General features: G+C 37.2%; 1 protein-coding gene across 5 annotated transcripts in view; it reads right to left on the bottom strand.

Annotated features, from left to right (window-relative positions):
• LOC123506767 (adenylate cyclase type 9-like) overlaps nt 1-15400 on the bottom strand; it is a 78166-nt gene that overhangs the window by 42102 nt on the left and 20664 nt on the right. For all 5 annotated transcript variants that reach the window (XM_045259091.1, XM_045259092.1, XM_045259093.1 and 2 more), the window contains 2 exons: nt 12990-13181; nt 1171-1371 (listed from right to left, as the gene is read on the bottom strand). In XM_045259091.1, the coding sequence (XP_045115026.1) occupies nt 1171-1371; nt 12990-13181 (393 nt within the window). The remainder of the gene's footprint in view (nt 1-1170; nt 1372-12989; nt 13182-15400) is intronic.

Raw genomic sequence — 15400 nt, 5'->3', positions numbered from 1 at the left:
AGTGGTGAAACAATAGTGTCTTCCAGACTCCTTGCTTATGTTTTTGTGTTCAGTGGTCGAGTATATGGTGAATGCGTTCTTGTATGAGAATGACTTTTTTTTTAGAAATTTCCTTCAAATATTAGGGTGCGTCTTCCAAGATGCAGTGTCTTGCAAGCTGTAAAATACGGTAACTAAGTCAATATAATTTAAATCATTATGTGCATGAATAAAATTCCTACTATTACTTCAATCTTTCCTCTGCCAAGATGCAGGCAAATTTTTTCTCAAATGTCAACCATTTTTAAGCACTGCAAATGACAAACCTTACAGTTTGTCAAATCCATATTTTGCTCACACCTCCACTACTTTCAAAAAGCTCTAGTTGAAGCTGCATTGATTTTTACGTGTTTCTGTGATTCCCTTCGCTACCGACTCCATCACTCCTGCGCTGCACAATGCCCGTGTTTGTTGTGGGTGCAGACATAGGAAGACATATTCATTTCATCCCTTGTGACATCAAGCCACTTTTTTCTCATAAACTTTTTGGGATTTATTGTTGGGTTGTCCATGAAAAACTTGGCTGCATGGACATTCATCCACAAACACAGTGACTGTACCACCTCTCGTATGACAAATAGCTGGAAGCAGTTCAAAGCACTCATGTCATTCCTTGGTACATCAGAATGAACGCCAGAAAAATCCTCAGTCAGGACCGGAACAGTACCAGGATGCTGGTCAGCAAAGGGATCAAATAAGAGAGAAAAAGTGTAGAGGGAAGCATGCAGTGTAGGGTTGCGTGGTCACTCTTCATTCTCACTGCTTCCATCAATTACTTCATAGGAGCTCCTGGCCTCACTGTAATTTTCTGCCAAATATTCCTCATCTGAGTCACTAATGAGGCCTTCTGATTGAGTTTCATTGTCCTCAGAATCCTGTATTTCATCTAATAGATTCAGGTCACCCTCAGAATCACTCAAGGATGACAATGACAATGCCATTACGCGACACTGGTGAGTAACACACTGCCCGTCGGCCATCATCCCTCCCCTCAGGCCTAACGATCCCCCATAGGCATTGGATACACAGATGGAGAACGCACTTCAGTGAAAGAGAGATAGCTTAGTAAGAGTAAGAGATATGACATATGGAGAGGAAGAAAAAATAAAAATAACTGGAGTGGAGGCTTACTGATCTCAAGATAGCGCCATCCTCTCTGTACTGTCCACCATCCTCACTGTCTTCAGCCAGTGTCTCCTTCATCAGCCAGTCAGCAACCTGGGGCGGCATCACTGAATGGATCATCTTTTCCTTCAAGCTCCGTTCTAGCTCAAGCTGTCGTCGCACCAGCAAGGACTGCCCAATGCTCATGAAGGTGCCCCTCATCCGTACCTGTGTGTGAGACAGCCTATCATCTCATAACATCCTCTGGTCAACTAATTTATATTCATCCACACATTGCCTCTGGCAAAGGTTGCCTCTGCATTATTACTGCACAAAATCCTCTTGCCAGATAATTCATAGTCATTCAAACACTGACTGGTAAAAGCAGTGAGGTGACCTTATCACCTAAACATCCTCCTGCCAACTCATTCATATTAATTCACACACTGTGAGGCAGCCTTATCACTTCACAACATTCTCTTGGTAGCAAATTCATATTCTTTAACACAATGACTCTGCTAAAGGTGGTAAGGTGACTTATCACCTCCATGTCACAACATTCTTACTTTTTAATTCATATTCTTGCACACACTGACTCAGCTAAAAGCTAAGAAACAAACATCAGAAAAGCACGCAACTTTCCAAAGATTCTTATCAAAGTTGTTGAAAATTACAAATAAACAACTATCAAGGAGCCCTGAAAAACTAAAACATCAAAAAAATCTTAAACGCCACTTGATATTGTAAAAAGTAATACATGTACATAGATTTTTCACATTTACTTTGCCATTTCCCAATTTTGTTTACTAGAAACTAAAGTGAAAAATTACATTACAGTAACCTGTACTTAAGTCACATTTTGCATGCCTGTTATCACAAGCAGTTGAAATATACCCTGTTTTTGGAAACATATCTCTCCTTTAAAAATCTACTTGGACGTCTTCACTTAACTTTGTTTCTTTAATACAAACGCCGTTTGGTCCTTTTTCTAATATATAATCTATCACTTACAACTTTCTAGATTTAAATCCATCTTTGTTTGTATACATAACTCTTGATACTTTCCTTCTCCTTCATGAATATACAATTTCCTCAGTCTTATGTCTAGCATTCCCCAGTATAATTTTTTCTTCTCATTCTCTGTCCTTCTCTTGCTTTTCTTTTCCTTAGCTTCACTTCTCAGGTTTCTCTTTTTCCCTTTCTTTCTTATTCATGTCTCTCCTTATCCAAATATTGTTGTATTCTGTCTTACCAGCCAACTTTTCAATCCTCGCTAATATTTTTTCTACCCCTACTTGTGATTTCATTTTAACTTTTAGTTGTCTTTTAGTTCCCCTCACTATGTTTACCAAGTCTGTATATTTCTTCTACTTCTTTTCCAAGACTCTGGTCTTCATCTTGGACTGTTGAGATAATTTGCTTAACCATCTCTTTCTCCTCCTCCCTCACAAATTTCACTGGGTTCTTTTTTCTCCTGTAGTCCATATATAACCATACGCTTCTTTTTGTCCACTGTATCTCTCACTAACGTTTCCTTTTCTTTGATCATTTGTATGACTGTGTCCTTCATTTTCTCCCTTATTTGTTGCTTAACTATTTCTGCAAAATTCAGTTTTCTTCCTTTTGTTCTTTTTTCCAGACCATCTTCAATTCTTCCAGTTTTGTTTTGCTTATCCCCTTTCCTGTCTATCTTTTCCTATAGCCACTTCATAGTTCTCACATTTGCCCTTAAGGGTGCTGTTTTTCCTTTTTGTTTCATCCAGAGTTTTCTTCATTTAATTGTTCATTCTAACTGTGTTTTCTAGCTTATCACATTTCTCCCTCAGTTCCTTGTTTTCCAAATCAGCTGATCCTGCTTCTTAATTACTACAAGGATCATCTCCCTCAAACACCTAATTTCTTTTTTCACTGTGATTATCCTTTGTATATTTGTTTTTTCCTCCTTGAAGCCAGAAAATTCCCTTTCACTATTCCAACTTCCAAAGTGTCTCAAAGACACTTCAATCATCTTCGCCTCCCTGAGCCTGGTTCCCCTGCTGTTTACATTGGTGGCAGCGCCAACTATTTTCTTCTCACTTTCTAGACTTTTTCAGCCTCAACACGAGCAAATTCAAAATAACTTAGGAAACAGGATCACTTGCCAAGTCCCTCTCCCTCTGTAATATATCACCAGATCTACTGGGCTTTGTACTCTGCAATATATCAGAGCTATTGTTTACACGTCTGTCTTGTGCGATGTTGCCTCTGTGTATTTACCTAGTTGTATTGTACAGGGTTCGAGCAGGGCTAATAGTGTCCTGCCTCCAAGTATCCTGTATCCAAGTTATGCACGTTATGTGCTATAACAACATCATCACTCAATGTATTCCCCTCTTCCACCATTCTATGTGGAAAACTGTATTTTCCAATATCCTTCACACACTGCCTCATCCTAATCTTCTTTACATGTCCTCTTGTCCTTCAAGCTTCTGTCACCAGCACCAAGTCCTCCTTGTTTATCTTTTAAATGCCATTGACTACCTTATACATTGTCATTAAGTCTTCACATTCTCTTCTATCTTGTAAGGTTGGCAGTCCCATTTCCTTTAACTTTTTTTCGTATGTTAGGTCCTTTTTAGTTTCGGCACCATCTTTGTAGCAATCTTCTGAATCCATTCTAAACTTTTTATATCTTTTTTAGAGCTCGGAGACCACACCACAGCTGCATATTCCAGCTTTGGGCGTATTATGCTTGTGATAATTTTTTTCATCATATCTTTGTCCATGAGTTGAAATGTCACTCTTATATTAGTCAACATATGTGTGTATTTACCTAGTTGTATTTACCTAGTTGTAGTTTTACAGGGCCTGGGCTTTATGCTCGTGTGGTCCCGTCTCCATATCTACACTTATCCAATTTTTCTTTAAAACTATGTACACTCTTTGCTGATACCACTTCCTCACTCAAACTGTTCCAAGTCTCAACACATCTTTGCGGGAAACTAAATTTTCTAACATCTCTCAGACATCGTCCCTTCCTTAGTTTCTTACTAAGTGATCTTGTGCTTCTAAAGTCATATTCTTCTCTCAGGATAAGTTTCTCATTATCCACTTCATCCATTCCGTTAATCAATTTATAAACTTGTATCAGATCCCTCTCTCTTCTCTGCTCCAAGGTTGGTAGATCCATTACCTTTAGTCTCTCCTCATATGCCATCCCTTTAAATTCTGGAACGATTCTTGTAGCCATTTTTGTAGTCTCTAATTTTCTTATGTGTTTCTTTTATGGGAGTCCACACAACTCCTGCATATTCCAATCTAGGTCTTATTTTAGTACTTATCAATTTCTTCATCATTTCTTTGTCCATATAGTGAAATGCTACTCCAATATTCCTTAGCAAATTATACGTCTCTCTGAAAATTCTATCAATATGGCTAACCGGTTGATTATTTTCTTCCATTGTCACTCCCAAGTCCTTTTCCTTTTTTACTTTTTCTAGTTCTACTCCATCTCCCATCTTATAGATTCCCACTGGTCGTCTTTCACTTTTTCCCATTTCCATGACATGGCTTTTGTCCACATTGAATTCCATCTCCCATTTTTTGCTCCATTTCCAGATCTTGTTTAAGTCTTCCTGTAGTATTTCACAATCCTCTTTTGTTTAATGACTCTGCACAGTTTCGCATCGTCCGCAAACAGATTTATGTAGCTGTTCACTCCTCTGGCATGTCATTTATATATACGAGAAAAGTATTGGTGCCAATACTGACCCCTGTGGCACTCCGCTGTCTACTGTTCTCCACTTGGACTTCATATCTTTAACTATCGTCCTTATTTCTCTCCCCTTAAGTAATTCTTCATCCATCTCAATGTGCTTCCTTTTAAGCCACCCTTCTCCTCTAACTTCCATAGTAATCTTTCATGTGGCACTTTATCAAAAGCCTTTTTTAGATCTAAATAAATACAGTCAACCCATCCTCTCTCTCTTGTACTTTATCAACTATTCTAGAGTAGAAACTCAATAAATTTGTCACACATGACCGACCTTTTCTAAAACCAAATTGGCTATTTGATAATATTTTGTTGTCTTCAAGAAACTCGATCCATTGCTTCTTTATTACTTTTTCACACATCTTGCATATTACACTAGTTAGTGATACCGGCCTGTAATTTAAAGGTTCTTCCTTCCTTCCGCTCTTATATATGGGAACCACCTCAGCTCTTTTCCACTCCACTGGCACTGTTCCATTTTCTATTGAGCATTTTATGATGTTGTATATTGGACTTGCTAGTTCTTCCCTACATTCTTTCAGTATTCTGCCTGAGACTTCATCCGTCCCATTGCCTTTTCCTCATCCAATTCCGTCATCAACTTTTTATTTCAAGCTTGGTTACTTTAATCTCTTTCATATAGACAGTCTCTATTACCCTGTGGTCTTTCAAATTTGGATTCCTTAGTAAAGACCTCATGAAATTTACTATTTAACAGTTCTGCCATACTTTTGGGTCTTCCACCATTCCGTTTTCTCCTTTTAACCTTTCTATTGTTTCTTTTTGTCTTATTTTTCCATTTATGAATCTGTAGAACAATTTTGGTTGTTCCTTACATTTTTCGACAATGTCCTTTTCATAGTTCTTTTCTTCTTCCTTTCTCACCTTAGCATATTCATTTCTTGCTGTTTTGAAGTTTTCCTTATTTTCTGGATTTCTGTTTCTTCTCCACCTTTTCCATGCTCCATCTCGTTTCTCCTTTGCCCTAGCACATCTTGCATTAAACCAATCTTTCTTTCCTTCTTCTTTAGGTCTATATTTTGGAACATATTCCCTGACCCCAGTTTTGTATATTTCCAAAAATAAGTTATATTTCTCTTGAACCGTTAATGAGTTTTCCATCTCCTCCCAGTTTACGTTTTTAAAATAGTTCTTGAGATTCTCAATATCAGCCTTTCTGTAATTTAATCGGTCTCCTTTGTATGATTCATCTCTATCTTCCTTTCCTTCTTCTATATCCATCTCTAATATTACATGGTCACTCTTTCCCAATGGGCACTTGTATCTTATATCATCGTTAATTGGTATATCCCTTGTAAAAACTAGGTCTAATCTTGCCGGCTCATCGTTTCCTCTGAATCTTGTGTTTTCCTTTACTCTTTGGACCATCAAATTATCTATCATTAGGTTCAGGAATCTATCTCCCCAGGCATCTTCCCCCAAACCACTTTCATAATTTTCCCAGTCTACCTCCTTACAGTTGAAATCTCCTATCAATATCACTTTTCTCCTTTCCTTAATGATTCTTGTAAGACTCCTTATTGTGTCATCTATCATGTCTCTATATTCTTGGTTAGTCCATGAGTTTGTTTTTGGTGGCACATATGTTCCAATGAGTGTGTGTGTGTGTGTGTGTGTGTGTGTGTGTGTGTGTGTGTGTGTGTGTGTGTGTGTGTGTGTATTTACCTAATTGTATTTACCTAATTGTAACATACGGGAAAAGAGCTATGCTCGTGTTGTCCCGCTCCATATCTATTAATGTCCAGCTTTTTCTTAAAATCATGAATATTCCTTGCGCTGACCACTTCCACGTCTAAACTATTCCATGCTTCCACCCTTCTATGAGGGAAGCTATATTTTTCACATCTCTCCTATAAGTGGCCATTTTAGTTTTTTCCCATGCCCTCTCGACATTCTTCCATTCCACATACACAGATCTTCCCTATCCATTTTTCCATGCCAATCATCACTCTGTATATTGCTATCAGGTCTCCCTTTCTCTTCTGTTTTCCAGGGTTGGAAGTTGCATTCTTTTCAGTCTGTCTTCATAAGTCAAATCTCTTAAGTCAGGCACCATTTTGTTGCAGCCCTCTGTACTTTCTCTAGTTTCCTTATGTGTTTCTTTAAGTTCGAGCCCACTGTATTGTTGCATATTCAAGCCTCGGTCTTATCATTGCAGTAATTATTTTCTTCATCATTTCTTCATCTAGATATACGAACGCCACTCTTATGTTCCTCAATAAGTTCAATACTTCTCCAATTATTTTGTTTATATGTCTCTCTGGCGATAGGTCATTGGTAATTGTCACCCCAAGGTCTTTTTCTTCATGACTGGTTTTATGTCTTCATTTCCTATCTTGTACATACTCCTGATTCTTCTTTCACTCTTGCCAAACTCTATTTTCTTGCATTTTGTCGTGTTGAACTCCATTTGCCATGTACAGCTCCATTTCCATATTCTGTCCAAGTCTTCCTGGAGTAGTTCGCAATCTTTGTCACATCTCACTTTTCGTAACAATTTTGCATCGTCTGCAAATAGGCTCACATAACTGGACACCCCATCCACCATGTCATTTATGTAGACTGCGAACATTACTGGTGCCAACACTGATCCCTGTGGAACTCCACTCTCCACCAATCCCCATTCTGATGGTCTGTCCTTAATTATTGTTCTCATTTCTCTTCCTACCAAAAGTCTTCCATCCATTTTAGTAAACTGCCATGCACTCCTCCTACCATTTCAAGTTTCCAGATCAGTCTCTGGTGTGGTACCTTATCAAAGGCCTTTTTTAAATCCAGATATATTCCATCAGCCCAACCATCTCTTTCCTGTATTACATCTATCACCCTCGAATAGTAACATATCAGGTTTGTCGTGCATGAACGCCCTTTCCTAAAACCAAATTGACACTCACAAAGTATGTCATTTTTCTCCAAGAAGTCTGTCCATCTAGTCTTCACCACCCTCTCACACATCTTAGCTACCACACTTGTAAGTGACACTGGTCTATAGTTCAATGGGTCTCTCTTGTTACCTGATTTATAGATTGGGACAATGTTAGCTCTTTTCCAGTCTTGGGGCACTACGCCTTCCCTTAATGAGGCATCAATTACTTCACAAACTTTTTCTGCCAATTGCTCCCTGCATTCTCTTAAAATCCATCCTGATACCCCATCAGGTCCCACAGCTTTTCTCACTTCTAAACTCCCCATCATGTTCTTGATCTCCTCCACAGTTACTTGAAACTCCTTCATAATCCCTTTCTGTTCCATTACCAGTGGTTTGTCAAAAGCAGTCTCCTTTGTGAATACCTTCCGAAAGCATCCATTCATAGCCTCTGCCATTTCCCTGGGATCTTCACTGTATACTCCATTTACTTCTAAACTTTCAATACTTTCTCTATTTTTGATGTTGTTGTTCACATGTCTGTAAAAAAGCCTTGGTTGGTCTTTACATTTATCAATTATATCCTTTTCTTGTTTCTTTCTTTCTTCTCTTCTAATCAACACATATTCATTTCTTGCTCTTTTGTAACTTTCCCACTGCTTAATCCGTCTTTTCCTTCTCCACCTCTTCCATGCATCCTCTTTTCTTGTTCTAGCCTTTTCACATCTATCGTTAAACCAGTCCTGCTTTCCAACTTCTCTATGTTGTCTTATTGGTACAAATTTTTCTCACCTTCTTTGTATATTTTTATAAATTCCTTCCACTTTTCATTTGCTCCCTTAGCACTCTTGAATTTCATCCAATTTGTCTCTTGAAAGAATTTCTTTAGGTTTCCAAAATCTGTCTTGGCATAATTCCATCTTCCCACTTTATATTCTTCATTTCTTCTAGATTTCTCTTCGTCTATCACCTTGAACTCCAAAACTGCATGATCACTCTTTGCTAAAGGGCACTCCACCCTCATCTCCTCAATGACCATTGGCTCTGTACTAAAGACCAAGTCCAGTCTTGACGATGCTCCCTCTCCTCCAAACCTAGTATCTTCTTTGACCCACTGAGTTAACACATTTTCCATTGCCAGTGTCAATAGTGTATTTCCCCATGTTGTCTCTGATCCTTCCATTGACCAGTCCTCCCAACACACCTCTTTACAATTAAAATCTCCCATCATTATAGTTCGTTCACAGCCACCCAACATTTCTTCCAGACATGTTCCTGTATCACTTATCATTTCTTCATATTCCTGTACTGACCATGCATTTGTCTTAGGTGGTACGTACACCACTATGTAGTGCCTCTTTTTCCTTCATTAGTTTCTGCTCTGATCTTTAGCACTTCTGCCTTTCCCATACCTTTTTCACTTGATCCACCTTTATATCTTTTTAACCAGCAACATCACTCCTCCTCCCATCTTACCTACTCTATTTCTTTTCCAAACGTTATATTTCCCTTCTCCAACCTTCATCAGGTCTTCTCCCTCTCTCAGTTTTGTTTCAGTAAGACCCACAATATCTGGGTTCTTGTCCCTCAAGTAATCGTTGAGTTCTAAAATCCCCGATATCACTCCATTTATGTTGGAATACATTACATTTCGCTCATATGTAAGTTTCTTTAGTGTGTGTGTGTGTGTGTGTATTTACCTAGTTGTAGTTACACAGGGCCTGGGCTTTATGCTCGTGTGGCCCCATCTCCATATCTACACTTATCCAATCTTACTTTAAAAGTATGCACACTCGTTGCAGACACTACTTCTTCATTTAAACTGTTCCACGTCTCAATATATCTTTGCAGGAAACTAAAATTTTTAACATCTCTCAGACATCTTCCCTTCCTCAGTTTCTTACTGTGCGATCTTGTGCTTCTAATGTCATATTCTTCTCTCAGCATTAGTTTCTCATTATCCACTTGATCCATTCCATTAATCAATTTATAAACTTGTATCAGATCCCCTCTCTCTTTTCTCTGTTCCAGGGTTGGTAGATCCATAGCTTTTAGTCTCTCCTCATATGTCATCCCTTTAAATTCTGGAACCATTCTTGTAGCCATTTTTTGTAGTCTCTCCAATTTCCTTATTTCTCTCCCCCTCAAGTAATTTTTCATCCATCTCAATGTGCTTCCTTTTAAGCCATCCTTCTCCTCTAACTTCCATAGTAATCTTGCATGTGGCACTTTGTCAAACGCCTTTTTCAAATCCAAATAAATACAGTCAACCCATCCCTCTCTCTCTTGTACTCTATCAACTATTCTAGAATAGAAACTCAATAAATTAGTTACACACGACTGTCATTTTATAAAACCAAATTGGCTATTTGATATTAATTTCTTCTCTTCAAGGAACTTGATCCATTGTTTCTTTATTATTCTTTCACACATCTTGCATATTACACTAGTTAGTGATACCGGTCTGTAATTCAAAGGTTGTTCCTTCCTTCCGTTCTTATATATGGGAACCACCTCAGCTCTTTTCCATTCTACTGACAATGTTCCATTTTCTATAGAGCATTTTATGATGTATATAGGACTTGCTAGTTCTTCCCTACATTCTTTCAGTATTCTGCCTGAGACTTCATCTGGTCCCATTGCCTTCTCTTCATCCAGTTCCTTCATTAACTCTTTTATTTCAAACTTGGTTACTTTAATCTCTTTCATATAGACTGTCTCTCTATTACCCTGTGGCCTTTCAAATTTGGATTCCTTAGTAAAGATCTCCTGGAATTTATTATTTAATAGTTCTGCCATACTTTTTGGGTTCTCTCCTTTTAATCTTTCTATTGTTTCTTTTTGCCTAATTTTTCCATTTATGAATCTGTAGAACAATTTCGGTTGCTCCTTACATTTTTCGACAATGTCCTTTTCAAAGTTCTTTTCCTCTTCCTTCCTCACCTTAATATATTCATTTCTCGCTACCTTGAAGTTTTCCTTATTTACTGGATTTCTATTTCTCCTCCACCTTTTCCATGCTCCATCTCTTTTCACCTTTGCCCTAGGACACCTTGCATTAAACCAATCTTTCTTTCCTTCATTTTTAGGTCTATATTTCAGGACATGTTTCCTGACTCCTGTTTTGTATATTTCCAAAAATAAGTTATATTTCTCTTGCATCATCTCTGTGTGTGTGTGTGTGTGTGTGTGTGTGTGTGTGTGTGTGTGTGTGTGTGTGTGTGTGTGTGTGTGTGTGTATTTACCTAGTTGTAGTTTTACAGGGCCTGGGCTTTATGCTCGTGTGGCCCCGTCTCCATATCTACACTTATCCAATCTTACTTTAAAAGTGTGCACACTCGTTGCAGACACTACTTCTTCATCTAAACTGTTCCATGTCTCAATACATCTGGAAACTATATTTTTTAATATCTCTCAGACATCTTCCTTTTCTCAGCTTTTTACTATGCGATCTTGTGCTTCAGATGTCATATTCTTCTCTCAGGATCAGTTTCTCATTATCCACTTGGTCCATTCCGTTGATCAATTTATAAACTTGTATCAGGTCTCCTCCTCCTTCTTTGTTCCAGGGTTGGTAGATCCATAGCCTTTAGTCTCTCCTCATATGTCATCCCTTCAAATTCTGGAACCATTCTTGTAGCTATTCTTTGTAGCCTCTCCAATTTCCTTATGTGTTTCTTTTTATGAGGGGTCCACACTACTCCTGCATATTCCAATCTGGGTCTTATTATAGTACTTATCAATGTCTTCATCATTTCTTTGTCCATGTAGTGAAATGCTACTCCAATATTCCTTAGCAAATTATATGTTTCTCTAAAAATTCTATCAATATGGCTTACTAGTTGATTGTTTTCTTCCATCGTCACTCCTAAGTGTGTGTGTGTGTGTTGTGATATACAATAAAAGAGCCAACATCATAAAATTACATTAAATCAGTATTACTCATATGAGGGCCTTAGAACCATTGGGGGTCGAGTGCCATTTTTCAAAAACTGAAAAAAATGCATCTTAAGTTTATGAACAATAACTCCACTTATATGAAAGATATCAATTTCAACCAAGTTTCAGACCATGAATGAAAAAAAATATATGATGCATTTGCATGATAGCACTTAAAGCATCACCCTTCCTCAAGTTTTCATATATTTCTTTGCATGACTTGTGATTTAAACCTTGATAAAATTTTTAACTGAGGTAAATAATTTAATAATGCAATAAACTACTTAAAGGAACATCATCATAGGCTAAGTGTATTGAAAAATAGGAAAAAATACAAGTATTTGTGCATACTACAGTACAATAGTTACTTTAAAGAAAGCAACACAATGAATGATGATTATTCAGATATCAGAGGAAGTCATTAAGAAAAAAACTTAGTAATGATAATAAACAAAGGATTAACAGGTGGCACTTGTTAGTCAAAGGAAAAGACTGTGTATGAACAATCTGTACTCACTCTTAATGTTACCATACATCCACTAAAGAAGCTGATGATTGAGAAAAAGGGGCAGTTAAGTTACTGTTCTTCGTACTCCCTCAGGTTGTCATCTGCATCTCATTCATAGTCACTGTCACCTGCCCACTGTCCTCCCTTAGGCTTCAGAGCACCCTGCTATGCCAGGATATCCCAGAAGTACTGGAACTTGGTATGAGTAATGAAGGGCAGGAGATCCTTGACATACATAACAGCACAGTTATTGGCCCAGGGTGACACGTTTCTTGTGGAAAACATGCTGATTGGTATTGGCCAAGGGTGACGTGTTTCTTGTGGAAAAAACGCTGATTGGACGAGACATGGCTAGGGGCTGTGTGCTGTATGCTCTCATCGCCAGGTTGACACTCGCTAACCTTGAGCCTGTCTGGTTCTAAATCAATGTGCCACTAGGCTCACTCACCAAATACAACACAAGCTTCCTGAATCAATAGGTCGTGAGTTCAATGGCTTCTATAAGACTTTTGACCTTACTGAAGTCGGAAAACAATGCCAGACAGAGGACAAGTTGCCAGTTCTGCAGATAGGAATACCTCAAATACTGTGGAATGGTGCTTGAACCCCTAAGGTTCAAAGACCCTCATATATGAATGTGGTTTGAAACATTTTAAAGCAAGTAAATAATGATAGGTCCTCTTTCCCTATAGCATTCATATGGCCTCTTCAATAATGGACAACCTACATCAGGAAGCAGCTACTCATCACCTCTTACATACCTGTGTCATGATCATGATGTGTGCCCCGATGAGGTGGATTGAAATGTGAAGGCTGAAGCGGACCAGAATTATTGCCACTCCTTGATCAATGATGAAGCCATTGAGGGTCTCAAAGGTGATGGAGTAGAGGGTGGTGATTATGAGTGCCATGTAAAGAGGCAGTGGAATCACGGTGTAGATCAGCAGCAGTACCTGCACAACAATGCCTTTTAATCTTTATTTAACTTTTCATGCTTCTCATGAACAAAATCAATGCTCATCTTTAGATGAGGATGCTCAGAAACATTAATCTCAGTCCAGAATGCCTAACTTTTATATTTGAAGAATCCTATATTACACGGCATGCAGTAGCATTATCAAGTACTTTATGTATCTATGAGGTAAAGAATGCTATGAAATAAAATCAATATACTCATTGCATATATATATAATATATATATATATATATATATATATATATATATATATATATATATATATATATATATATATATATATATATATGCTTTAAAGCAGCATTGCACAATGATCTAATTAAGAGATGACTAACATGTTTGATAGCTTAACATAACATAATTGTGTTATATATTTGCATGTCCTTTCATCTAAAATTACAGTACTTGGACACCTTATCAAACTTTGGATTGGAATCCGACATACTTTTATAGTATTATAATTGCGTAGTAATTATAGATTAATAACTAAATAAACATTACATCCCATTACTGAAAATGAAGGCCAATGGCAATTCACAATCTTCAACTAACTGGATCTGCAATATCACATGAATCAATGACAAAACAGGTCACACAAAATAAAGATTAAGCAGAGTGAAGCTTGTTATTCTATCTTCTGTGAAAAAGAAAAAAAATAATAAATAAATAATAAAAAAAAAATAAATAAAGCTTTATTTCTTTAAATCAAAAGCTAAAGAATAAGCATAGTAAAGCTTACAATTCTAAGTTTTACAAGTTAAAAACTACAGGATGAATCAATAGGAAAGTCTATGGGTGTGATGCAAAAATTAATATCAGAAATTATTTAGTTCATGTAAACCTAAAATGAGAATCTCATTAGTTTGATAGTGAGAAACTAGATGGAAAAAATAAAGCTTAGGAGAGAGAGAGAGAGAGAGAGAGAGAGAGAGAGAGAGAGAGAGAGAGAGAGAGAGAGAGAGAGAGAGAGAGAGAGAGAGATTTTGGGCAAGATTTTAGGAGCTCTGTTTGGTTAGTCACTTATTGATGTTATTGATGCTTTGATTAAACAATAAATCTAAATACATTCAGAGGTCTTAATTTCTGATTTAAAACATAGTTCTTCTTGATGTCTTACCACATAGAGAATGAAAACTGGTTTACTGAATACGAAAAATAATACTTCATATTTTCTTAAACATTTTTCTTTCAGTTGAATACACTGTAGTAAAAAAACCAGGGATACTATCATACAAACATAACATGCATGATCCCCAGTATATTTACTTCATTTTGATTTAGTTTTTTATATACAAATAAGCAAAAAATTCTTCGCATATTACTGATAAGGCAACCAGTGCAGTATTTTCTTGAATTTCAACAGTATAATTTCCATTTTAATTTTCTAAATCTTGACAGTAAATTTACCTTTACCTAACTGTCACTTTTGACACAAGAGAAAAACTTCAGTCCTCAAGGAGGCACAAAAATGTAATAAAACAATACAACATATATTTCACTTGTTGGTGGCAATTTTGTGACTGTGCTGACACTGCATGGCAAATACTTTGATCTGCAGGAGGAGGAAAGTGATACATGGCAATCAATTTGACTTGCATGTCTCCTCAAATAGCAGCCAATATAAATGACACATAGAAGTCAGCTTGCCTTACAGTTGAGACTAATGCATAAAGGTTAATTTGAGTTGCATCATCAAGAGACTGACACAAAGCAGTCAGTTTGAGTTGTAGAACCATAATACTGATGCATGGTAATTAATTTGACTTGCACGGATAAAAAAAAAAAACATATTGAACAACAATTAATTTGACATGCACTGCCAAAAGATGATGCAACACCTGGTCCCTCTAAAGAAACAACACATGTGGCAACAAAAATTTTGGCACCAATATAAAAGGCTATGATTGGCAAAAGTTTGTGGGGTGTTTAACATCAAGAATGCACTAGACCTTATGATGGATTCATGGCATTGTGATAATCAAGCAACACTAAGATATGGATGGATGAAACTGTTCCTGCATCTCAGAGTGGAGAATGAGAGGGCAGTGTTTTTAGTCAAAGTTGGGCAGCAGTGGAACTATTCTAATTTTCTCAATAGGTAAAGTTTAGGAGAACCATCCACGGTCAAAATTCTAGATATTACTGTAGTAACCAATCTTTAATTTCTTGCAAAAAGCATACTTAGTAGGAGAGAAG

The sequence above is a fragment of the Portunus trituberculatus genome, chromosome 20, assembly GCF_017591435.1.
Source record: "Portunus trituberculatus isolate SZX2019 chromosome 20, ASM1759143v1, whole genome shotgun sequence".
Classification (NCBI taxonomy): domain Eukaryota; kingdom Metazoa; phylum Arthropoda; class Malacostraca; order Decapoda; family Portunidae; genus Portunus; species Portunus trituberculatus.
This window is presented reverse-complemented; position numbering and strand designations above follow the sequence as displayed.